At 43.5% G+C, this 25,693-nt stretch overlaps 1 protein-coding gene across 4 annotated transcripts in view; it reads left to right on the top strand.

Annotated features, from left to right (window-relative positions):
- The first annotated feature begins 5,425 nt into the window (after window positions 1-5,425).
- LOC115149459 (glucose-fructose oxidoreductase domain-containing protein 1) overlaps window positions 5,426-25,693 on the top strand; it is a 31,921-nt gene continuing 11,653 nt past the window's right edge. The window contains exons 1-2 of one of the 4 annotated variants that reach the window (XM_029692358.1): window positions 6,223-6,311; window positions 13,830-13,901. Coding sequence is in view for 1 of the 4 variants with exons in the window: in XM_029692348.1 (XP_029548208.1) it covers window positions 6,059-6,311 (253 nt within the window). In the remaining 3 variants the exon portion in view is untranslated. Of the gene's footprint in view, window positions 6,312-7,160; window positions 7,305-13,829; window positions 13,902-25,693 lie in introns of all 4 variants that reach the window. The other 3 variants (XM_029692366.1, XM_029692377.1, XM_029692348.1) reach the window with 3 other exon arrangements.

Below are 25,693 nucleotides of genomic sequence, written 5' to 3'. Positions count from 1 at the left end.
CAGGTTTATAAATGTGTGCAAATGCATAAAAAATTTAAAAAACACTTTATTTACATAAGTAGTCAGACCCTTTGCTGTGAGACTCGAAATTTAGCTTAGATGCATCCTGTTTACATTGATCATCCTTGAGATGTTTCTACAACTTGATTGTAGTCCACCTGTGGTAAATTCAATTGATTGAACATGAGTTCAATAAAAGGTTAAATAAAACAAATTTGGAAAGGCACACACCTGTCTATATAAAGGTCCCACAGTTGACAGCTTGGTTTTTGCTCTGGCATTTACTATGAGGTCGAAGGAAATGTCCGTAGAGCTCTTGACGGGATTGTGTCGAGGTACAGATCTAGAGAAGGGCACCAAAGAAATTATGCATCTTTGAAGGTCCCCAAGAACACAGTGGCCTCAATCATTCTGCCCCTGAACAAGGCAGTTTAACCCACTGTTCCTAGGCCATCATTGAAAATAAGAATTTGTTCTTAACTGACTTGCTTAGTTAAATAAAGGTGTAAAATATATATATATATTCTTAAATGGAAGAAGTTTGGAACCTCCAAAAACCAAAGGTTCATTATGTTAAATTGACCGCAGGATAGGTATGCAGTATATTGTTATATTGAGAAGTGTCACATAAATGCATCTACTTACATAAGTGATATGAAGGCTCTATTGTTTTTTAAAGGTATCTTTATTAATGTAACTGGTCCCATCATATTGCATCTGTCATATGGGGGTATAACATTGTAGAATCTCTCCACCAGGGGGCAGCCAACAAGAGAGTGAGAGAGAGCTGTAGAGTCCATCACATGACTTGCCCTTCCTCACAGAGCTCATGGAGATGCTGCATGTTTGCAATCATATAGGAATCTCAGGGAGCTTCCTCTAGTAACCCCATATGTTATAGTATTAAAGTGAACGCGTAACATGCCAGTAGGTGTGAATTGCTGAATAGAAACAAGGGTTATAAAGATGCACCTTCTATAGCCTCCTGAATGACCTTTTATCTGGTTTAACAAGACCGTAGTGTTAAAGTAGTGCCCTCTGTGTGACCTTTCCGACCTTAGTCACCTCTGATACGTACTGCTGAATTGCAGTTTAATTTAGTGTTGGCATTAAACACCCCTGTTGTTTAGCAGGAAGGACCTCCTCAGTGAATTTTAGAAAAAAATTAAAAATTGAAGATAAAACTATCCTAAATATAATCATGTCACCAAATAATTTATTAAAACACACTATTTTGCAAAGAATGTCTACAGTAGCCTCAACAGTACTCTGTAGGGTAGCACCATGGTGTCGCCGGAGGACAGCTAGCTTCTGTACATTGACTTCAATACAAAACCTAGGAGGCTCATGGTTCTCACCCCCTTCCATAGACTTACACAGTAATTATGACAACTTCCGGAGGATGTCCTCCAACCTATCAGAGCTCTTGCAGCATGAACTGACATGTTGTCCACCCAATCAAAGGATCAGAGAATGAATCTAGTACTGAAAGCATAAGATACCTCTAGCTAGCACTGCTGTGTATAACATGTGGTGAGTAGTTGACTCAAGGAGAGAGCGAGACAATATTTTAACCGTTTTTAACAAATTAATTTCTTCCAAAATTAAGGAAAAGCAAGATATATATATATATATATATAGAGAGAGAGATGTCATTTTTTTCCCCTTCAGTTTCACTTACTTAGCTAGCAAATGCAACTAGCTAGTTTAGCCTACTAAGACACCCTGCTCAAACAGAGGGATGCTATGTTAGCTAGCTGGCTCTGACAATCCAACACAACACTGGAACTCTTCCAAGTCAAGGTAAGCTTTTAGTTTTACTAATTTATTGCCACCGGGGCCTACCGGTGTAACTGCTTACTGACTATACACTAATGTTACTGCATGATTGTAGTGGGTTTAGTAACGAGTTAGTTCTAATGGCTATGCTGACTATGACATTACTTTAGCTAATATGGTGAGAAGGAATACAACTTGGCTGTGTGTTTACGTGTGATCAGGGGTGTATTCATTCCGCCAATTCTTAAACGGAAAAAACGGGGATAAACATACTTGAATTTGAGTATCATGTAGTAGCCTAAACCTATTGATGTTACATTGAACTGAGTGAATATGATTGACAGTCATCCAATATGCAGTAAAAGAACTAAGGCCATGCTCATGAAAATAAATCGTCCTCCCTCATCTTAAACGGCACCGACCGCCACTGATTTCTGTGCATATTCCATCTTGCTCTTGCTAACATATAAATACTCATTTCGGAACTTGTATTTGTGTACTTAGAGTGTTCTATGTACATTTATGAGTATTCATACAATATATAAAACACGAGTTTTATATAACAAGCCAGAGGAATTGTTTGTTACAGTACAATCCCGACAAGCCGTTGGTGCTGTAAAGCTCTGTAGGTCCTTCTGGTCAGGGCCGGCCTGGGTCTCAACTCGCTGGTGACAGTTACAATAGTAGAATACACACGGTGAAATTTGGTAGCACATCAGCAGATTTCCTCTTATACCAGTCACTGACAGTCACTCAATTAGCCCATGTCGACTACATTTTTTTTAGATTGGTAAGTTAGTCAGCTATCTGGAAAAATACAAATGATCCACTGCCAATAGAGGGGCCACTTAAAGAATGTGCCTGCAAGGTGCCACCCCAGCCCTGCCTCTGAACGTAAACAGGAAATGACATATAAAAGATGCTGCATATAGTCTGGTACTAATTATTTGACATCCTATTCAGTGTCCATTAGTAGCTCTCCCCTGACAGTATAGACTCAGGCTGAGGCGACACAGTAACCATCTGCCATTATGACCAAGTCTATAAGCATCATACCTAAGGAATGGTGCAGGGAGGGGCAAGGAGCGTGTCTCGTGTGAGCTACTGGCTGACACAAGGTTTCAAGAGGGAAAGGCTTTTTTTTATCAGGGACGATAGATCGGTGGGGATTCTCCATGTCACTATGATTAACCTGACGGCAGAGGATGAGGTCTTGTATCTGTGTGTTGTATCACTTTACAGGAAGGACGGCTACCACCACTTTATCTCTATGTCAAACCAGGGGAAGGTTTTGGTGTGTGTGTGTGTGTGTGTGTGTGTGTGTGTGTGTGTGTGTGTGGTGACACTCCTATTTTGTCATGTTGATGGACAGGGAAAATGTTTACAGTAGATTCAGGCTTCCAGACTAACACTCTCTATCCTCAGTAGGTCCCAAGGAGAGCCATGGTAAGTCGTTGCCCTCGTCCCTACCTCGGTGCCTCTTGTTAATCCTCCTAGCCAGACAGACAGACAGACAGAAACCCCAGTCACATTCCGCCCGGTCACATAGCAGGACGTGACTGCCATCTTCAGCAAATCAACAGCACGAGCATTGAATTAAATTAGAGAGCGAACAGAGAAAGAGAGACAGAAGACATACCAGAAGTGTGTTGCAATGTTATTCAGTCTGTTTGTGATACTGTGTCACACAGACACACACACACAGATGACTCACCTTGGCATGAGCCTGCTGGCCTCACTTTTGACTTGAACACTTCTTGCTCAGACATGAGAATGGGTAGTCATGGTGACTGTGAAGCTCCACATAGCCTATGTGGAATGCGTTGGTCTCTGTTACTGTAGGTGGGTTAAAACAAGCCAGTGCTTGTAAACCATGTCCCTTACTAGTCCCATGTCCTTCCTATACCTAGAGGCTCGTATGGACGCTCACCAGATGGATTCTCTTTGCCATCCTGCAAGCCTGCACTGTGGCTGCTTCAAGGTGGAGAAGGGAGATAAATGCATAGTGACCCCAAGCCCTGTAACCCATCACTCCGAAGTTGAATTGCCCTTAATAACCGCTGGTCCAGAGTCAGATATTCTTCTGTCCCCATAACATTAAGGGTTTGGATAATCTGATCATAGATCTGTGATTCGAGGCAAATTCTCAAGAAGTTCTTCTTCCACTGGATCAGGAAAAGAACCAGAACTTTGGCCTTGAATGACCTTTGACCTCCTACGTTATATGAATAGTCAGCACAAGCTGGGCAAAGTACCGCCACGGTTTGCGCTGTTGTTTACCGAATCAATGGCACACTGACGGATAATACATGTGGCTCATCCCACCAAGTCCACTGACGTTAGAAAATGAATGGAAGATATGTAGTGTACACTGACACAACATGCTGAAGCCTAAACTAACCATCTGTATATTGACTTATTAGGCTAACTTATTCAGCTTTCTCCATTCAGTGTATATTGACTTATTAGGCTAACTTATTCAGCTTTCTCCATTCAGTGTATATTGACTTATTAGGCTAACTTATTCAGCTTTCTCCATTCAGTGTATATTGACTTATTAGGCTAACTAATTCAGCTTTCTCCATTCAGTGAATTGATTCGATTGTTGATGTTGACTTGTGTCAGTTGTACAGCTTGTCAGTTCAACAGAGTTGTGGTAACACTATGCAGAATCTGCCATAGAAGACTGCTCTGCCTCACCGCTCTGCCCAGTAGGCCTAGGAATAACTGTCAGATCATTTCAGCGTTAGTAGCTGTGAAATAAGGCGAACTGACAGAATTCAGGAGAGGACTTCCCGCTGTGAAGTTTACACGCGTGTTCACACTCTGAAAAGATGTCTAGGAGCATTGCAATGTTACAGCGACCTCTATCACGATGACATTCAAATCCTCACCGCTACCAGGGCTTTGTTCTACGCTGCAGAATTCAAAGTAGCTCAAGTTATAAGATATGACTGCTACCAATGACGTTCCAAGCTTTATCCCTTTTGTTCGCAGACATAAGTATATAAAGTATGTAGCCCTGTGTCATGTGGAGAAGTTTCCTCATTCGAGAACCTATTGTTTTTTAAATGCTTTCTCCTCCTTCTAAAAATGTGTCTATCGCTTCATTAACTAAACAACTGCTAGAACACTTACCAATTTTTTTATATCCTGTCTGTTCTTTGTCGTCACTCCAATGATTTGCTAAACATTTTCAATGACAGAGTGCCTTCGCAAAGTATAAAGACCCTTTTTGACTTTTTCCACATTTTGTTAGGTTACAGCCTTATTCTAAAATTGATTTAAACAGTTTTTTTCCCCCTCATCAATCTACACACACAATACCCCATAATGACAAAGCAAAAACAGGTTTTTAGAAATGTTTGCTAATTTATAAAAAAAAAAAAAAAAAAAACTGAAATATCATATTTACATACAGTGGCAATAAAAACTATGTGAACCGTTTGGAATTTTCTGGATTTCTGCATAAATTGGTCATAAAATTAGTCGCAACAACAAACACAGTCTGCTTAAACTAATTGCACACAAATTATTGTATTCAATATAGACAAGAAATACATCATTTAAACATTCACAGTGTAGGTTGGAAAAGGTAAGGTTAAATACTTCTCCAAAAGCTAATTGGAGTCAGGAGTCAGCTAACCTGGAGTCCAATCAATGAGACGAGATTGGAGATGTTGGTTAGAGCTGCCCTGCCCTATAAAAAAACTCACACAATATGAGTTTGCTATTCACGTTACATTCATGCCAGGGACGACAGGGTTAAAACGGGGAGGGGATGGTGCTGGGAGGCTGACGTATCGAGCACAGTGAGTGGATAACTGGGTTGCAACATCAATAACAATCGGTATAACACCGCTGTTGCATTAAATACAGGAATTCTCCCAGGCTTATTGAATGCGTTTTCACATCACTAGTAGAACACTGCAAAGAGGAAATTCTGACTCATTTTCGTGGTTTCATTATCTGTAACGAGGGCGTTACAGGAAAGATGCCGTGTCCATCGGTGAGTGCGGCGCGCGTTTCGCAGATCATTCGGAATGGTGCATTTCAATTATGATATGTAGATATAACACGCGGCTTGTCGTGTTCTAGTTGGAATAACGGTGTATAGGACAATATCTATGACAAATGGAGTAAACAGATGCTAAAATGCGAGGTGCCCAGTCGATCTGCGCAGGTGGATCACCAACATAATGTTAACAATCGCGTTTCTCCCAGCGTCTGCCGAGTCGGTATGTGGTGAAAGCTGGTTGTGAATACCGGGACTCGAGCCATGCTTCCCGGGGTCGGCGTGTTTGGCACCAGCTTGACCACGCGGGTGATTATCCCTCTTCTGAAGAACGAAGGATTCGCCGTTAAGGCTCTATGGGGACGGACTCAGGAGGAAGCCGAGGAGCTGGCCAAAGAAATGAACGTACCGTTTTATACCAATAGAATCGACGACGTTTTGCTGCATCAGGATGTGGATTTGGTGTGTATCAATCTACCTCCACCTTTAACGCGGCAGATCGCTGTCAAAACATTAGGTGAGTCGTGGTGAAGAAATGGGATGCTGTGACATGCGCGATATTGCCTTTGGGAAATCAATAGAGAATACTTAAATCACAGTTTATTACAACATTGAAATGTATTATTCTCAATGAACAGGGGTGTAGTAAGGTGGGCTATTTGCGAAGAAGAGTTGGCCTGTTTGATGTGGACATACAGACAGGTGTGGCATTATTTCCCAATCGACTGCAATATTTTTGTATTTTTTTGGGGGGGGCAGTGTGGTGTAATATAAATATTGCAGTTGATTGGGAAATAATGCCACACCTGTCTGTATGTCCACATCAAACAGGCCAACTCTTCTTCGCAAATAGCCCACCTTACTACACCCCTGTTCATTGAGAAAAATACATTTCAATGTTGTTATAAACTGTGATTTAAGTATTCTCTATTGATTCTCTAATGCCGTAAAAATATTAAATCAGCTGCATTCTGAATGAAAATCAAAATGCACAGCTGCCACTTCTGTGTAATCCACCGCTTTTATACAGAAGGGTTTATCCATCACTAACCCAGATAGTCAGGGTCTTGTTGGCCTACATTGAAGGGTTGGGTAGTCTACACCACATTGTCCAGTATCCATTACACCCCTGGATACAAATGTATTTGTATTTTATTAAGGATCGTCATTGGCTGCTGCCTTGGGAACACACAACACAGCCTGAGTCTCAACAGGGAACTGGAACAGAGGGATGAAAGACTAGCACATCATCTAGATCCCCTCAACACGAACCAGTTAACATCTGGTAGAGCAGGAACTTTGGCAAATTGAATTGTTACATCATTCTGACACTGATCTCTGTCAGACTATTGACCTCTCTCTCTAGACCATGTGATAATGGATACGTCAGATGGACGGACTGACACACGTGCAGATGTCCAGTGACGATGATCATGGTTCATATCCTGACATGGGACCTGGCACAGGGAGGACCCCAAGGAGGACCCCAAGCTGGCCTAGCCAGCAGAGGGTAAAATGCGTCACTAGGGCAACGTTACAGAAGATGACACCCTCTTAATAAGTAGCCTTACTCTCTGGGTTGCTGGGAGCTGTGGCCTTGTTACATCAGCAGAGACTGAGTATAGTTAGCATATGGGTCAGACTCAGCAGATGGGAAGTGATGGCCTTATAGGAGGAGTTCAACAGAGTACCTTCACTGGTACTACTATGTTGTTACTGTAGTTCTGACAGGTTTACTGCACCGGTGGACCAGTGTGTGTCTGTGTGTTTCTGAGTCTTTTAATTTCTCTTTCTTTCCACTGTAAATCTCTCTGGATAAGAGTGTCTGCTAACTTACTCAAATGGTAATAGGATGTCAACTCTTCCTAACCTGGAAGGCATAGATGGGAATGTGCCCAGACCAATGTATTTGGTTATCATTGATCAGTGACGATTACATTTTGACTTTTTAAAATTCTCTGTCTTTGCACTGTTGCCCAATCAGCGGCAGCAGCTGACAGCAACACCAGATAACATCAGCCTCAAGGACACCGCAGTGGTAGAACTGGATGGGGTTGTGGAGGTTTGTTGACCTGAAGTCATACCAGACCCTGTTTGACCAGAATAACCACAGCACAGATGCTACTGAGCTGAGACGTCAATCTGTCATCACTGTAACTTTTGGAGTAAATTCATAGTGCTGATTTTGTTACAGGAGTGTCGGTATGCACGGCGACGATCTCTGTCATCACTTGAACTTTACTCTGGCGTGACGTACAGTGTAATGTCCACAACAGTCACCGTTCACTCAGTCAACATGTCCTCTAGCTTCTAATCGTACACGGTTGTCTTTAGAAGAGCCCCCTGTTCATTTCCCCACTCCTGCTTTGTTTGTTTTGGTTAACCCCACCTCTTTAAGGAATACCTAGGATAGTATAAAGTAATCCTTCTAACCCCCCCCCCCCCCCCCCCCAAAAGATTTAGATGCACTATTGTAAAGTGGTTGTTCCATTGGATATCATAAGGTGAACGCACCAATTTGTAAGTTGCTCTGGATAAGAGCGTCTGCTAAATGACTTAAATGTAATGTAATGTTAATGTAGTGATGGTGTTATCAGACGAGAAAGGAAAGCCTCACTTTATTTCATGACTGGACTAATGTGAATGAATTGGAATGTGTGCCCCACACAGCTTCTAGGAATCTGTTCCATTTATAGCTGGGGTGACTGTCCTCGTGTGATATCTCCCCATATGAACAGATACAGACACTTTGCATTATTTTACATTGTTGTGTCTCAAGTTGGGATGCAGGCCTGTATGGAAATGTTGGAGCTGGCTACATAGTTTAGGATGTCAACCTGGAACGCTGTAGCCCTGCCCCTTTATTGTGTGTCGAAGCATTCTTTTTAGCTCGCTCTCTAAAGTGAGGAGGGCGAGGGTCAAGATACTGGTACTGTGACAGCGGCCCATTATGGCTCAGGAAAGTGCCGCTTGGAATAGTTGGCAGTGGAATAGAAAACTATTTCCCCTTTTGGGAATGTGCACATGAAAGGCATTTGCCAACACTGTCTAACCCAAACCATAGGGCCTGACTTTGGGCATTGAACCAAACCAAGTAAACCAGGCTAAAACATTAGCATGAGCCCAGTGTTTTTCCCCTAGCCACTGCTATTGTTCTGTGGTTTTACCTTTCAGTGTGACAGTCTTCGTCACATTACAGCCAACTGGTATATCCAGCCGGGCCACATCTCTTCTTCAATAGTGATTTTTTAAAATGTTTTATTCTTAGTTTTTTCACCCTCTTCCTTCCTACTATAGCATTCTGTTGACACAGAGAGTCTGATACATTTCTCAGGGAATTGGCTCTTTGGCGAACAAGTGTGCTGGTTGGGATTAGTATCTTGTCTCCCAGTTTGCGTTTTTAAAGAAGGACTCGCGCGAGCGACTAGCATTTCTTGGCCGACGACCATATGAAAGTGCATCAGTTTTCAGGCAGTTGAGGATTAGAAGCTCTTTTTGCTCAATACATTTAGCGTTTCTGATCCACTCCGGCCCAAATAACATCCCATTTTGCTTCTGTGATGTTCGAGCAAGGCAGTAGAGGAAAAATAGCATATTCCTTCTAGTGTCTGGCCTACTACATTCATACAATCAGAGACTCTGAAAGAGGTTCACACATGTCATTCTGGGAGAAAAATGAACACCCAGAACACAAAGCCAAGTAGTGAAACCACGGAGTGTGGACGTTGTACAATAATTAGGCTACAGACAACATTTGTCAGTGCTATCGGTCTGTCAGTCTCTTCTATGGCATGTCAATCAGTGAGTTTATCAGTGTCTGTTTTTATAGACTGCTCACACCCACTATGAAGTTGGTTCAGAGGAATAGAAACCTTGTGGAGATGTGATCGGTGAGGTGAATTAGTTGGACCTGAGAGGGAGGTTAAAACTTAGTCTTCTCCACATTTCATTTTCCTTGAAACCTATTCACACTTTTCATATCAGTGCATGCAGAGGAGAGGAAGCCACTTTAGACTAATGAGATGCACCCTACAGCCTCTTTCGTCTAATGAGACTCACCCTACAGCCTCTGCTCTCTGGCTCAGTGCTGGGTCTATGATGCAACTAACCTTTACAGCCTTCCTGCGGTCCTCAGCCTGGCCCTGGCATTAGTGGCTGGGCTATCAGGTAACAGGTCAGCGTCCTCTGAAGCTGAACAGACAGACACTTCCTGATCCCCGCTGACTGTAGGAGGCCGCTAAAAATAGAAGAAGCCCAGGAGGAGCTAGAGGGGTGCAGCAGTACTAATCATGTCCCGTTGAAAGGGCAAGTAGGCCTCCCTTAGCTTGAACACTGACACCCACATGCTAGACTTCTGATACACCTGGTACCTACCCAACTCTGCCTGGATTGGATATCATCATGTCCCCTGCAGTTGCTTCACGTGCGTGTAAGTTACACTAGCTGCAACTGGCTAACCTCTGTGACACTCTGTGTGTGCCGCTGTCCTTTCCATGCCAAAAGCTTTCCTCTGGTGGATCTCATACCTACCAGGCTGTAGAGAAGTCTGAACGTGGTCTTTCTAGGGAGCAGCCGTCCATGTGATCTCTTACTCTGAGAGAATGATGATGACCAGAATGTAAATCTGGTGTGACTAAGCTTCAGGGCAGCCAGAACATGGTGGTCTACATGATCTATTAGTCTTCCATCCCTCTGTTCTAGGTCCCTGTTGAGACTCAGACTGTGTTGTGTTCACAGTTTTTTTTTTTGGTTAGCCAGGCGTATAGGAGACAGAATGACAGTGCTGTTCCCTTTCTTCCCCTGAATGGCTCAGCGTTAGCCAGATGTTAGCCAGGCGTATAGGAGACAGAATGACAGTGCTGTTCCCTTTCTTCCCCTGAATGGCTCAGCGTTAGCCAGATGTTAGCCAGGCGTATAGGAGACAGAATGACAGTGCTGTTCCCTTACTTCCCCTGAATGGCTCGGCGTTAGCCAGATGTTAGCCAGGCGTATAGGAGACAGAATGACAGTGCTGTTCTCTTACTTCCCCTGAATGGCTCAGCGTTAGCCAGATGTTAGCCAGGCGTATAGGAGACAGAATGACAGTGCTGTTCCCTTTCTTCCCCTGAATGGCTCAGCGTTAGCCAGATGTTAGCCAGGCGTATAGGAGACAGAATGACAGTGCTGTTCCCTTACTTCCCCTGAATGGCTCGGCGTTAGCCAGATGTTAGCCAGGCATATAGGAGACAGAATGACAGTGCTGTTCCCTTACTTCTCTGAATGGCACCGCTTGTTTTTGTTGGGAGTTTCAGGCTCTTCATGTTCACTCCTCCAGGACAGCCATTTACACGCACAGCAAATTGGCCAGTGTTACCTAACATTTCTAGTGTTGATTCAGGTGTTAAATTAACACTTGCTGGTGTAAAATAACCCAAGTGTTGGTGTTAATAACCAGTGTTTAACCAAAACCCCACTTATCATATTTCCCAGAATGCTCTATTGCAGGTAGATTTTTTTAAAATTGTTTTGTTTCACTATCTGTTTTCATACATTGATTAATTAATCTTATGCTACTCAAATATAACATACGTTTTTCTAAACTAATCCAATCTGTTTTATTCCACCCATTACTGAAATGTGTTGTTCCAGTTTAGATAGTCTCGTATCTTAGACTTCCCAACCCAGCAGTCATTCTGAGTTCAGGTTATTGGTGAATAAAAATTCCATATGTTGGATATGCCAACTCTAGCTGGATTCCATTAGGAAGTAAACTTCACAAGGCAGCATAATGTGACTTGCATACCTAAAAAGCATGTGTTTCAGGCCACTGTATTAGGGTAAACCTAAGCCCTCAAAATAAGGTATTTTTAAAAATACTTGTAACATGTTGAATAATTCAATGTTTAATGATAATATATTCACTTAGGATCTCACTTGGTGTGAAGGCCATAGGACAAAAAAAGACTGCAAAAAACCATGTCTCTGTCACTAACAAATACAGTCATGGATGGTAACTCCACAATTCACCAGAAAGGCAAGGCACTCTGGGAAACATGTAACACTGGAGAATTTGCTCTGTGCTAATAGAAGCTGGAGTGGAAGAAAGACAAAGGGTCTACTCTTGCGGTCCTGTGTAGTTGTCTATGTTTGCAAACTGAATCTCAGAACAGGAGCTCTACCAGCCTACCTTCTCCCAGTACTGAAAAGTGAGCATTGCTCAAGTTAGCGGAAGAGTTTACTCATGGAAGCCCGTCCTTCTCTATGAAATGAGGGCATGTTATTTTGCTGTGGCCCCACTTGTTAAAGTTTGTTTTGACTGTGCCAGAATGGCTACATTTGGCCATGCATAATGCCTTATTTTGTTGCTGCCGTTCATTATTTCTAGTCATGTTGAGATACGCTGCGCTAACCGTCTGTAATTGTGCCACTGATCCAAATATCCATCCAGGGATTTTCGACATGATTGCCTTGTTGTTGCCCAATAATGAATATGCTGACTGTTGTGGGGACTAGATGTTCCTTTTAAGCAGAAGGGAATGTAGGCGTTTTCCCTAAACCACTCCTAGGTGAGTTTTTAAACGGGGCTAGTCTTGTCTACACAAAGTACAGACCTGCAGCTACTGTACCAGTCAGTAAGAAACCAGGGATTACAGTATGTCTCTGCACACCCTCATAGACACAGAACCTATTGGGACAAGCTATTGAAAAATGATTTATTGTTGGTAGCTACAAACCCAAGCTAGTTCAGTGTTAGGTTTCCTACCTATCGTCATTGCCAAGGGGGGGGAGGCGCGTCTCAAATATCCTTTATGTGAGTTTGTACGGGAGCAGCCACACTCGTGTTTCATAATTGGACGATGGGGACTGGAGACTGGAGGCAGGCCCACATGAGGCAGGCCCACATGAGGCAGTCCCGTGAGGGGAGAGCAGATTTCACTACTCAAAGGTCCCCATCATTCATCTGCATTAGGAAAGGGCCACCTTAACATACGGTTTGGGCTGAGAGTACAGTAACCCAGATGATCAGTTAAAAAGATGGTATTAATAATGCAGCTATTGTTTTAATGCTAACGGGGGTTTGTAACGCCATTGAAAGAAGAGACTTGTACTGTAAAAACACTAAGGACATTTGTATCCTATGTAGCCGCAGTATATTTCTCACTTCCTATGTGTGTGTGTGTTCACGCTCCAGTATTTGAGAGTATTCAAGTGCACCTTTGCAGGGTGTCTTGCTATCAGCAATGAGCAACAGGGAAAAAGGAAGTTCCCTGCTATGGCAATGCTAATGATGGCCACAGACACTGTGGGTGGCTGTCGATGAGAGCCTATTGAGGGCGCAACATCCGAAGGCTTAGTTAAGAACAATGCCTCAGTGCCATACTCCAAATCGTCCCTCCTGTGTGATGCGTAGTTGCATACCCTTTATCTTGCTTTTAATCTCTCCAACACTTTTTCTTCCCGGCAACAATTTAAACACGTGTCTCTATCCTGGTGAAGTCAGACATGTTTTCACCCTCAAAGAAAATGACTTCACAGGAACAAAGACTCTTTAATTAAATATTAGCTTCTTTATTTAGGCATGGACTGCACTGAAATGTAGCTCTTAGCTGCCAATGTTGTACACCATGATGATAAACTAAACCTTGAATAAAAAATAAACCTTTTTTAATGATAATCCTGAAATTGGTATTTTCTATTCATGATATTCAGGGACAAAATCCACTGACTCTTAACATTCATCATAGACATTGCTGCTGCTTCTCTTCACAATGTCTATTTTTATCTCCAATCCTCCGTACTACCAGCACATGGCAGGCACGAGGGCCCGACTCCATGGAGGGCTCCGTAATGAAGCAGTCCTACGCTCTGCTTTGTCCTCTAATATACTGTAGACAGCAAGTCACTGTGTCATTCAGAGGATATGCTGAATGGTCTGCGGAGTTTTTGTCTGCATAGCTCTAGGTCAGAATGAATTGTATGCCATTGGCATTCTAGACATTCTAGGAGAATGATGGCTGTGGCAGAATGTAAATTAAATTGTTTATTTTTCTTACAGTATTCTGGGTTGGTCTTCATTGAAGTTGGATGGCAGAATTTGGACAGGAAGTAAACGAGTGATGCTTAAGAGGTAGGCCATTTCCTAGAATGGAGAACTGAGCAGAGAGATGGTCAGGTTTTGTTGGAGTGTGTGGTGGTTGTTATGGCCCCTCTGCTCTGTGACCTTTGGCACACCGGCACGGTAAAGGCCTCTCTGTTGAACCCTGTGTGTTGAGTAATGGCTATAATACTCATACCATCTGTTTGCTCATGTAAATAATCGTCTCCTTAACATGCTGTGTTTATTTCATCGTGTTTATCCGACATCTTGAAGCAGGAATCACACAAATTATTCATTGTGGCATTCCTGTCAGCCACGCTTTTCTTTCACACAAACGCTCCACTATCTGCTGAGTGGACCCAATATGCTCAGCCAAGGTATCTGCTGAGTGGACCCAATATGCTCAGCCAAGGTATCTGCTGAGTGGACCCAACATGCTCAGCCAAGGTATCTGCTGAGTGGACCCAACATGCTCAGCCAAGGTATCTGCTGAGTGGACCCAACATGCTCAGCCAAGGTATCTGCTGAGTGGACCCAACATGCTCAGCCAAGGTATCTGCTGAGTGGACCCAACATGCTCAGCCAAGGTATCTGCTGAGTGGACCCAATATGCTCAGCCAAGGTAATTTTAAGGATGGGTCATCCAGTTGTTGCTGTAGGTTACCAGATGGCCAAAAGCAAAAAGAGCAATTTAAACCCATCGCTATGGTTTCTCAATATATTGCATGTGTTGAAGAGGTTATCTGGTGTAATTGATTTTGTATGTTTTCGTTACCTTTATACCTGTGCTGTCTTTGTGTGTTAATGGCACCCTAGATGGTGGTTGTTCTCAGCACTGTCTATAAAGAGGCTGAAAATGGTTGACCCTCTTTCCTTTAGAGAGATATCAGTGTGCACTCTCTCTCTCGTGCTTTCACCTTCCTCTCTCGCTCTCTCTCGACCCTGAGTGGGAGGATGACAGAGGGCATCACCATGCCAACAATGTGCACCCCCTTCTCTCTCGCGCCAACTGACTCCTCTTTCCCAGTTACCCAGGCCAGCTCATTGTGTTTCTCTCCTCCGCTGAATAAGAGGAAGTTCAGATGTAGCCCGTCTTTACAAAAAGGACTGGCAGTGAGGCACAATGCAAGGGAAGCTGTATTTGCCCATAGCTGTTATATATGCCTTTGCCCTGCAATCACTGTGAGTCAATGGAGATGTCTGCTTCCATTAGTCAGACCTGGCTGAGCCCCGTCCAACACCTTTAGGATGAACTGGAACGCCGACTGAGAGCCAGGCCTAATCGCCCAACATCAGTACCCGACCTCACTAATGCTCTTGTGGCTGAATGAAAGCAAGTCCCCTCAGCAATGTTCCAACATCTAGTGGAAAGCCTTCCCAGAAGAGTGGAGCCTGTTATAGCAACAAAGGGGAGACCAACTCCATATTAATGCCCATGATTTTGGAATGGGATCTTTGAGGAGCAGGTGTCCACATACTTATGATCATGTAGTGTATCACTCTGAGAAAGAGGATGAATGTAAGGGGCAGTGTTGTTAGTGAACAATCATGTGAATCGGTCTTATAGGATGATACAATTGTTCAGGAGCCGAAATGTGTTTTTCCCTCGACTCCTCCCTACTTATCCACTGCTATGTCGTCTTCTTTAATCCGATTAGGAACCAAGTGAATGACAGTCATGCTCCAAACCAGCCTGTTGTCTCAGGAGAACGATGGGGGTCCTAGAAGGTCCCTTTTGTTTGTCCTTTTAATTCATACATTATTTTCGACGGGGTTGTGCATGAGACGGCCCCCCCCACCTCTCCCCCAGTGTTGTGGCCTATTACTCACTCTACGCTAAGCCATAACAAACACGTTACCCCTTCAAAGTAGCCTGTAATTGTTTTGACATTTATACTGACAGATTAATTAAATGGAGTGTGCTTACGGCCGATATGCACAGCTAATTTCCACAGCTTGTGCCTGACACGACATGCCGTTCATTAACATGAAAATTAACTGAGTGCCTGAACAGAATATAATAATGCCCAATCATTCTTCTCCTTTGTGTGGTTCCATGTTTTATAGTACACGTGTAATGTTATTACAAAGGTGATATATAGTATGAAGGGATGTCTGCTGCTTTTAAGTAGGCACTAGCGGTTAGCGCACATGGCTAATTGATCCCTCAGGACTAGAGGCTAGTGGAAGGTTGATCGCCATATGACACCTTGACAGGACATCAATATCTTTTGTTAGCCTCTAAAAGGGAGGAAATCACAGGCCTGCAGATTGTTTTGGTTTAAAGATATACCACAGTATGCTGATTTTTAAACGCTAAGCCAGATGTTGTGGTAGCACTGCACCTACCGCCAACTCCACTGTCCTTTAATGGGTCGGTATCCAGCTTCTATGACATTAATGCAACGTAATAGCTGCACTCTGAGCATGTGGGAAGTGTCTGTTTAATGACTCCGTGGGGCGTTAGTGGGAGGTAAAACCCAGCTAAGTGATGCTAATGCTAATGCCTTCCATCATTATGGAGATATTCACCGCTAGCTAATGGAGCCCCGAGCGTCATTCAGACCCAGATGCAAATGGTCTGTACTTTTCAAATCCCTCCGACTTTAATATTCTGTTCTGAAAGAAAGTGACCCGAACCTATTCGAATGCGAGGCTGTTTCATTTGACCCATTTTCATACCGCAGTAAAGACTTGTTGTCTTGACGTGTGAAATAAGTCTTGTAGTAATTAGTCTTGGGCATGTTTTGTTTTTCATGTTTTGTTCAACAGGTTGACGCAGATTTGGACATTTGAACTAAACCATACTGTTCTCTACTAAATGTATTTTAACCACCAAAATGTGGACAGGTCTCTTGTTTAGTTCATTGCAGTGGGAAAAGGTCATTTAGTGTGCCAGCACTTAGGACCATGAGTTGATGTATTTGGCTTGGACGGCTGTCTCTGCAGCTCTGACATCTCTCAGTAACAGTGTGACGTGTAATATCATTTGACATTTAAAAAGGGTTATGTTATGGAAATTGAGGATCAGCAGGATGTTCGTAAAGTGTAGTCGTGTGGAGGCGAGCCTGGGAGAAAGTGGTTAGTTGGCTAAGGTAACGTTTCCTCACTGTCATTAGAGTTACCTTTCTGTGTCGTTTTGTACATAAAGGACAGTAAAGCAAACATTGTTCTGTCCCTGGAGATGGGGCTATCCGTCACTGCTTGGAGGGACCATTTAGCTGCTGACTGGACACTGGAGGAGGCAAGCCCAGTGGAACAATGAGTAAATTAGTCAGCAGAAAGCTCTTTTTAGTTTGATTCTCGTTCGATTTAGAAAGCAGAGGCTGTAGCGAGATTAACTTGTGTTCCTGCTCAGTGATTCCTCCCTCTTGTAGTTACTTTAGGACTAATTCAGTTTGGGCAGCAGAAAGATGAGATTGCTGCTGGGTGTCTGGTTGTCGTCTTTCTGTCATCCTTCTGTCCTTCGTCAGCTGCCGCCTTCTGGATGTGTCCTTTTAATTTGTAAAAGCCGAAGAACTGTAGTGGTATGATGCCCAGTTAGTTAGAGTATTACTCACTTCCAGTGTGATACAGTGACAGGTCTGTGTGTCTTTATCATTCAACCTTTTGTGATGAACATGATGGTTAGTGCATAGGTTCTTAGCTCAACTGTACGTCAGCACTTGCTCAGTAGAAGAGTTTTCAGTTCTACTGAGCTACAATATAGAACGTTAGCACAACTTTGACTCAATCCAAGGTCACCTACTGTTTGAACTACTTTAGAAGTATCTTCTCTTTGAGTTGGAAAGCCTCCATCTATTACTCATTCATGCAATCAAAAATGGATGCATCTTTTTATCGTTATCAACCGGTCCACTCCAAACAACAGCCCATTTTTATCTCCCATCCATCAGTGTAAATCAATGAGTGTTTTGAGTGTCTGAAAAAGCCTTGGATAATTAAACACTGATTGGACAGAACGTTGTAGCCTCCTTGAGTTCAATGGCTGCTGGGCTAATGACTTTTCCACCGAGTCGCTAGCAGATGACTTTGGAAGCCCAAACACTCCTTATTTTCCTGTATACTACACACAGACACAGAGACACACACTGTCATAGCACCCGCGAATGCATGGTGACAGCTGGTTATTTAGCTCCTGTACAACGGCAGTATAATTCCACTGACTGTTCCACTCTATGAAACTTGGCATTTACTTGGCCTGGCTGTCCTGGCCTGGCTGTCCTGGCCCGGCTGTCCTGGCCCGGCTGTCCTGGCCCGGCTGTCCTGGCCCGGCTGTCCTGGCCCGGCTGTCCTGGCCTGGCTGTCCTGGCCTGGCTGTCAATCTGTCAACACCGTGTTTCCCCTGGATCCTTGCATCAGAGTAGCACGTGCACACGATGATCGCATCCCAGATGGCTATCACGCAGATCACAACGACCGGTTCCCATTTTTTTTTTTCAGCCGCTTCTATTTTTTGGCATCGTAAAGTGGAGGGCCATTGTGTTTAGCTGTCACACAGTAGCATCTATTTTAACTTTTTAATCCAACTACATTTTCTACTTTGGATCAGTGCAGTTGATGCCCAGTGGTGCAAGACTCTAGACCCAAACTGTTACAGAACTATATCCATCCTGCCCTGCCTTTCTAAAGTCTTAGAAAGCCAAGTTAATAAACAGATCACTGACCATTTCGAATCCCACCATACCTTCTCCGCTGTGCAATCCGGTTTCCGAGCTGGTCGCGGGTGCACCTCAGCCACGCTCAAGGCACTAAACGATATCATAACCGCCATCGATAAAAGACATTACTGTGCAGCCATCTTCATCGACCTGGCCAAGGCTTTTGACTCTGTCAATCACCGTATTCTTATCGGCAGACTCAACAGCCTTGGTTTCTCAAATGACTGCATCTCCTGGTTCACCAACTACTTCTCAGAGTTCAGTGTGTCAAATCAGAGGGCCTGTTGTCCGGACCTCTGGCAGTCTCTATGGGGGTACCACAGGGTTCAATTCTCGGGCCGACTCTTTTCTCTGTATATATCAATGATGTCGCTCTTGCTGCTGGTGATTCTCTGATCCACCTCTACGCAGACAACACCATTCTCTATACATCTGGCCCTTCTTTGGACACTGTGTTAACAAACCTCCAAACGAGCTTCAATGCCATACAACACTCCTTCCGTGGCCTCCAACTGCTCTTAAACGCTAGTAAAACTAAATGCATGCTCTTCAACCGTTCGCTGCCCGCACCCGCCCGCCCGACTAGCATCACTACTCTGGACGGCTCCGACTTAGAATATGTGGACAACTACAAATACGTAGGTGTCTGGCTAGACTGTAAACTCTCTTTCCAGACTCATATTAAACATCTCCAAAATTAAATCTAGAATCGGCTTCCTATTTCGCAAAACAAAGCCTCCGTCACTCACGCTGCCAAACATACCCTCGTAAAACTGACTATCCTACTGATCCTCGACTTTGGCGATGTCATTTACAAAATAGCCTCCCGACACTACTCAGCAAATTGGATGCAGTCTATCACAGTGCCATCCGTTTTGTCACCAAAGCCCCATACACAACCCACCACTGCGACCTGTATGCTCTTGTCGGCTGGCCCTCGCTACATATTCGTCGCCAGACCCACTGGCTCCAGGTCATCTATAAGTCTTTGCTAGGTAGAGCTCCACCTTATCTCAGCTCACTGGTCACCATAACAACACCCACCCGTAGCATGCGCTCCAGCAGGTATATCTCACTGGTCATCCCCAAAGCCAACACTTCCTTTGGCCACCTTTCCTTCCAGTTCTCTGCTGCAAATGACTGGAACTAATTGTAAAAATCACTGAAGCTGGAGACTTATATTTCCCTCACTAATTTTAAACATCAGCTATCTGAGCAGCCTGCCGATCACTGCAACTGTACATAGCCCATCTGTAAATAGCCCATCCAATCTACCTACCTCATCCCCATATTGTTTTCATTTACTTTTCTGCTCTTTTGCACACAAGTATTTCTACTTGCACATCATCTGCACATCTATCACTCCAGTGTTAATTTGCTAAATTGTAATTACTTCGCTACTATGGCCTATTTATTGCCTTAACTCATGCCATTTGCACACACTGTATATAGACTTTCTTTTTTTTCTATTGTGTCATTGACTGTACGGTTGTTTAATCCATGTGTAACTCTGTTGTTTGTGTCGCACTGCTTTGCTTTATCTTGGCCAGGTCGCAGTTGTAAATGAGAACTTGTTCTCAACTAGCTTACCTGGTTAAATTAAAAAAAGGTAGGCTTATCCTTGAATGCTATCCCTAGATGGTTAGCCTAATTGCGAGCTCTGATTATTACCTGTGTAGAGTTGAAAACACAACTACCAGCTGAGCTCCATCCACGTTAACATTAGCATCATGGCTCTCTTGTCCAGTATCCCAGGAGAGGTGGTTGACCTGCTATATGTGCCTGGATATGGATACTCCTCTCTGGGTGTGCTGCTGCAGCTGGGTGTGGATCGATGGTGCATGGTGGGCTGTGATAGCCTATGTGGCCTGGGGGGGTATAATGTGTGTGTGTGTATAGTGTGTAATTGGACTACATGTATTTCGGGGCACATATTGGTGTTTAGACATTGTATGCAGGAGGCACATGCTTTTGTGTTATTGGGTGTTAGTATTTTTTATTTTCACTACATATTTTGGCAATATATTCAGTGTGTGTCACCTGCTCCCCTTCATTAGTTCTATTCCCAGGGCTTATCTTGCTCCCAACATGCCTACCCTGGCCCCTCTGTGTATCTGGTGCTGTGTGAGGATGGGGCGGTATGCCTGCCCTGGCCCCTCTGTGTGAGGATGGGGCGGTATGCCTGCCCTGGCCCCTCTGTATCTGCTGCTGTGTGAGGATGGGGTGATATGCTAATATTTTCTTTCTCAACTGGTAATTGAAGCTCTCCTCCCATTCACCATGAGACATTCTGGAGAGAGACTCGACTATATCTTCGCCACACACCCCTCCCCTTCTTCTTGTCTCAACATTTTAAATTATACTCAACACATCATCACACACATTTTAGATGCTTTTACACTGACTGCCTTCAACTCAATAATAAGCTAGGCCTATTGCCACACATGAAATCAATTCAAATGTTATTGGTCACGTGCCAAATACAACAGGTATAGACCGTACTGTGAAATGCTTACTTACAAGCCCTTATCCAACCAATGCAGTTCAAGAAATGGAGTTAAGAAATATTTACTAAATAAACAAAAATATTCAATAAAAAGTAACACAATAAAATAACAATAACGAGGCTTCATACAGGGGGTACCGGTACAGAGTCAATGTGGAGGCTATATACAGGGGGTACCGGTACAGAGTCAATGTGGAGACTATATACAGGGGGTACCGGTACAGAGTCAATGTGGAGGCTATATACGGGGTTACCGGTACAGAGTCAATGTGGAGGCTATACAGGGGGTACCGGTACAGAGTCAATGTGGAGGATATATACAGGGGGTACCGGTACAGAGTCAATGTGGAGGCTATATACAGGGGGTACCGGTACAGAGTCAATGTGGAGGCTATATACAGGGGGTACCGGTACAGAGTCAATGTGGAGGCTATATACAGGGGGTACCGGTACAGAGTCAATGTGGAGGCTATATACAGGGGGTACCGGTACAGAGTCAATGTGGAGGCTAAATACAGGGGGTACCGGTACAGAGTCAATGTGCGGGGGTACAAGTTAGTCAAGGTAATTTGTACATGTAGGTAGGGGTAAAGTGACTATGCATAGATAATAAACAGTGAGTATTAGCAGTATAAAAACAAGTGTGGGGGGGTTGTCAATGTAAATAGTCCAGGTGGCCATTTGATTAATTGTTCAGCAGTCTTATGCTGCCCAAATTGCGGGCTTCCCAAATAGGCAATACACAGCAAGTCCAGGATCCAGTTGCAGAGGGAGGTGTTTAATCCCAGGGTCCTTAGCTTAGTGCTGAGCTTGGAGCGCACTATGGTGTTGAACGCTGAGCTGTGGTCAGTGAACAGTATTCTCACATAGGTGTTCTTTTTGTCCAGGTGGGAAAGGGCAGTGTGGAGTGCAATAGAGATTAGAGGTCGACCAATTGTGATTTTTCAACGCCGATACCGATACTGATTATTGGAGGGCCAAAAAAGCCACTGCCGATTTTAAATAAAAATGTTTATTTTTTTTATATATATATTTTTTGTATTAATGACAATTACAACAATACTGAATGAACACTTATTTTAACTTAATATAATACATCAATAAAATCAATTTAGCCTCAAATAAATAATGAAACGGTCAATTTGGTTTAATTAATGCAAAAACACAGTGTTGGAGAAGAAAGTTAAAGTGCAATATATGCCATATAAAAAAGCTAACATTTAAGTTCCTTGCTCAGAACATGAGAACATATGAAAGCTGGTGGTTCCTTTTAACATGAGTCTTCAATATTCCCAGTTAAGAAGTTTTAGGTTGTAGTTATTATAGGAACTATAGGACTATTTCTCTCTCTACGATTTGTATTTCATATACCTTTGACTATTGGATATTCTTATAGGCACTTTAGTATTGCCAGTGTAACAGTATAGCTTCCGTCCCTCTCCTCGCTCCTACCTGGGCTCGAACCAGGAACATATCGACAACAGCCACCCTCGAAGCAGCGTTACCCATGCAGAGCAAGGGGAACAACTACTCCAAGTCTCAGAGCGAGTGATGTTTGAAACGCTATTAGCGCGTACCCCGCTAACTAGCTAGCCATTTCACATCGGTTACACCAGCCTAATCTCGGGAGTTGATAGGCTTGAAGTCATAAACAGCACAATGCTTGAAGCATTGCAAAGAGCTGCTGGCAAACGCACGAAAGTGCTGTTTGAATGAATGCTTAAGAGCCTGCTGCTGCCTACCACCGCTCAGTCAGACTGCTCTATCAAATCATAGACTTAATTATAACATAATAACACACAGAAACACGAGCCTTAGGTCATTAATATGGTCGAATACGGAAACTATCATTTCGAAAACAAAACGTTTATTCTTTCAGTGAAATACGGAACCGTTCCGTATTTTATCTAACGGATGGCATCCCTAAGGCTAAATATTGCTTTTACCTTGTACAACCTTCAATGTTATGTCATAATTATGTACATTTCTGGCAAATTAATTACGGCCTTTGTTAGGAATAAATGGACTTCACACAGTTCGCAATGAGCCAGGCGGCCCAAACTGCTGCATATACCCTGACTGCTTGCACAGAACACAAGAGAAGTGACACAATTTCCCTAGTTATAAGAAATTCATGTTAGCAGGCAATATTAACTAAATATGCAGGTTTAAAAATATATACTTGTGTATTGATTTTAAAGAAAGGCATTGATGTTTATGGTTAGGTGCATTGGTGCAACGACAGTGCTTTTTTCATAAATGCGCTTGTTAAATCATCACCCGTTTGTCGAAGTAGGCTGTGATTCAATGATAAATTAACAGGCACCGCATCGACTATATGCAACACAGGACACGCTAGATAAACTAGTAATATCATCAACCATGTGTTGTTAACTAGTAATTGTTAAGATTGATTGTTTTTTTATAAGATAAGTTTAATGCTAGCTAGCAACTTACCTTGGCTTCTTGCTGCCCTCACGTAACAGGTAGTCAGCCTGCCACGCAGGCTCCTCGTGGAGTGCAATGTAAGGCAGGTGGTTAGAGCGATGGACTAGTAACCGGAAGGTTGCAAAAACAAATCCCCGAGCTGACAAGGTAAAAATCTGTTGTTCTGCCCCTGAACAAGGCAGTTAACCCACCGTTCCTAGGCCGTCATTGAAAATAAGAATGTGTTCTTAACTGACTTGCCTAGTTAAATAAATACAAATAATTTTAAAAAACGGCAAATCGGTGTCCAAAAATACCGATTACCGATTGTTATGAAATCTTGAAATCAACCCTAATTAATCGGCCATTCCGATTAATCAGTCGACCTCTAATAGAGATTATCATCTGAGGCTCTGTTGGGGCGGTATGCAAATTGGAGTGGGTCCATGGTGTTTGGGATGATGGTGTTGAGGTGAGCCATGACCAGTCTTTCAAAGCATTTTATGGCTACAGATGTGAGTGCTACGGGGCGGTAGTCATTTAGACAGGTTTGCCTTGGCGTTCTTGGACACAGGGACTATGGTGGTCTTCTTGAAACATGTAGGTGTTACAGACTGGGTCAGGGAAAGGTTGAAAATGTCAGTGAAGACACTTGCCAGCTGGTCAGCGCATGCTCTGAGTACGTGTCCTGGTAATCCGTCTGGCCCTGCGGCCTTGTGAATGTTATCCTGTTTAAAGGTATTTCATCGGCTATGAAGGGCATGATCACGAAGTCGTTCAGGAACAGCTGCTGCTCTCACGCATGGTTCAGTGTTGTTTGCCTCGAAGCGAGCATTGAGCGAGCATCGTCTGGTAGGCTCGCGACACTGGGCAGCACACGGCTGGGTTACCATTTGTAATCCATGAGTTTGCAAGCCCTGCCACATCCGACGAGCATCAGAGCCAGTGTAGAAGGATTTGATCTTAGTCCTGTAGTGACCCTTTGCCTGTTTGAGGGTTCGTAGGCGGGTGTAGCGGAATTTCTTATAAGCATCCTAGTGTCCGGCTCCTTGAAATCGGCAGCTCTAGCTTTTAGCTCAGTGCGGATGTTGCCTGTAATCCATGGCTTCTGGTTGGGATATGCTCGTACGGTCAACGTGGGGACAAAGTCGTCAATGCACTTATTAATGAAGCAGGTGACTGATCTGGTAAACTCCTCAATGCCAATCGGATGAATCCCGGAACATATTCCAGTCTGTGCTAGCGAAACAGTCCTGTAGCTTAGCATCCGCTTCAACAGACCACCTCAGTACTGGTAGTTCCTTTTTTTACTTGTAAGCAGGAATCAGGAGGAGTTATGGTCAGATTTTGCAAATGGAGGGCTTTTCTGTGTGTGGAGTAAAGGTGGTCTAGAATTATTATTATTTTTGCCGCTAGTTGCACAGCTGACATGCTGGTAGAAATGAGGTAAAATGGATTTCAGCTTCGCTGCATTAAAATCACTGGCCACTAGGAGCGCCGCCTCTGAATGAGCATTTTCTTGTTTGCTTATGGCGCTATACAGATCGTTGAGTGTGGTCTTAGTGCCAGCATCAGTTTGTGGTGGTAAATAGACAGCAATGAAAAATAATAGTTGTAAACTCTCTTGGTAAGTAGTATGGTCTACAGCTTATCATTAGGTATTCTAACTCAGGCGAGCAGAACATTGATACTTCCTTAATATTAGAGATCGCACACCAGCTGCTGTTAACAAAGAGACACACCACCCCCCTTGAGCTAATCCAACGCTGCCATTCTGTCCTGCCGATGAGTAGAAAAAACAGCTAGATGTGTATTATCCACGTCCATGTTCAGCCATGACTCCGAGAATCATAGGATATTACAGTTCTTCAGGTCCCGTTGATAGGATAGTCTCGAACGGAGCTCGTCCAGTTCTCTCCTGTGATTGTACGTTCACCAATAGAACGGAGGGATGAGGTGGTTTATGTACTCGCTGACGCAGTTTGGTCAGGGTGCCCGCACGTCGGCCTCTCACCTTTTTCTTGTCTTAGTCTCAGTGATTAGGGCCTGGTCCGGGTTGAGCAGTATGTCCTGTGCCTCTGACTTGTTGAAGTATACTGAACAAAATATGAACGCAACATGTTGGTCCCATGTTTTCACAAGCTGAAATTAAAGATCCCAGATATTTTCCATACTGACAAAAAGCTTATTTGTTTCAAATTTTATGCACAAATTTGTTTACATCCCTG

The sequence above is a fragment of the Salmo trutta genome, chromosome 2 (assembly GCF_901001165.1).
Source record: "Salmo trutta chromosome 2, fSalTru1.1, whole genome shotgun sequence".
NCBI classification, from domain to species: domain Eukaryota; kingdom Metazoa; phylum Chordata; class Actinopteri; order Salmoniformes; family Salmonidae; genus Salmo; species Salmo trutta.
The sequence above is the reverse complement of the archived record's forward strand: the minus strand, read 5'-3'. Positions and strand labels throughout refer to the sequence as shown.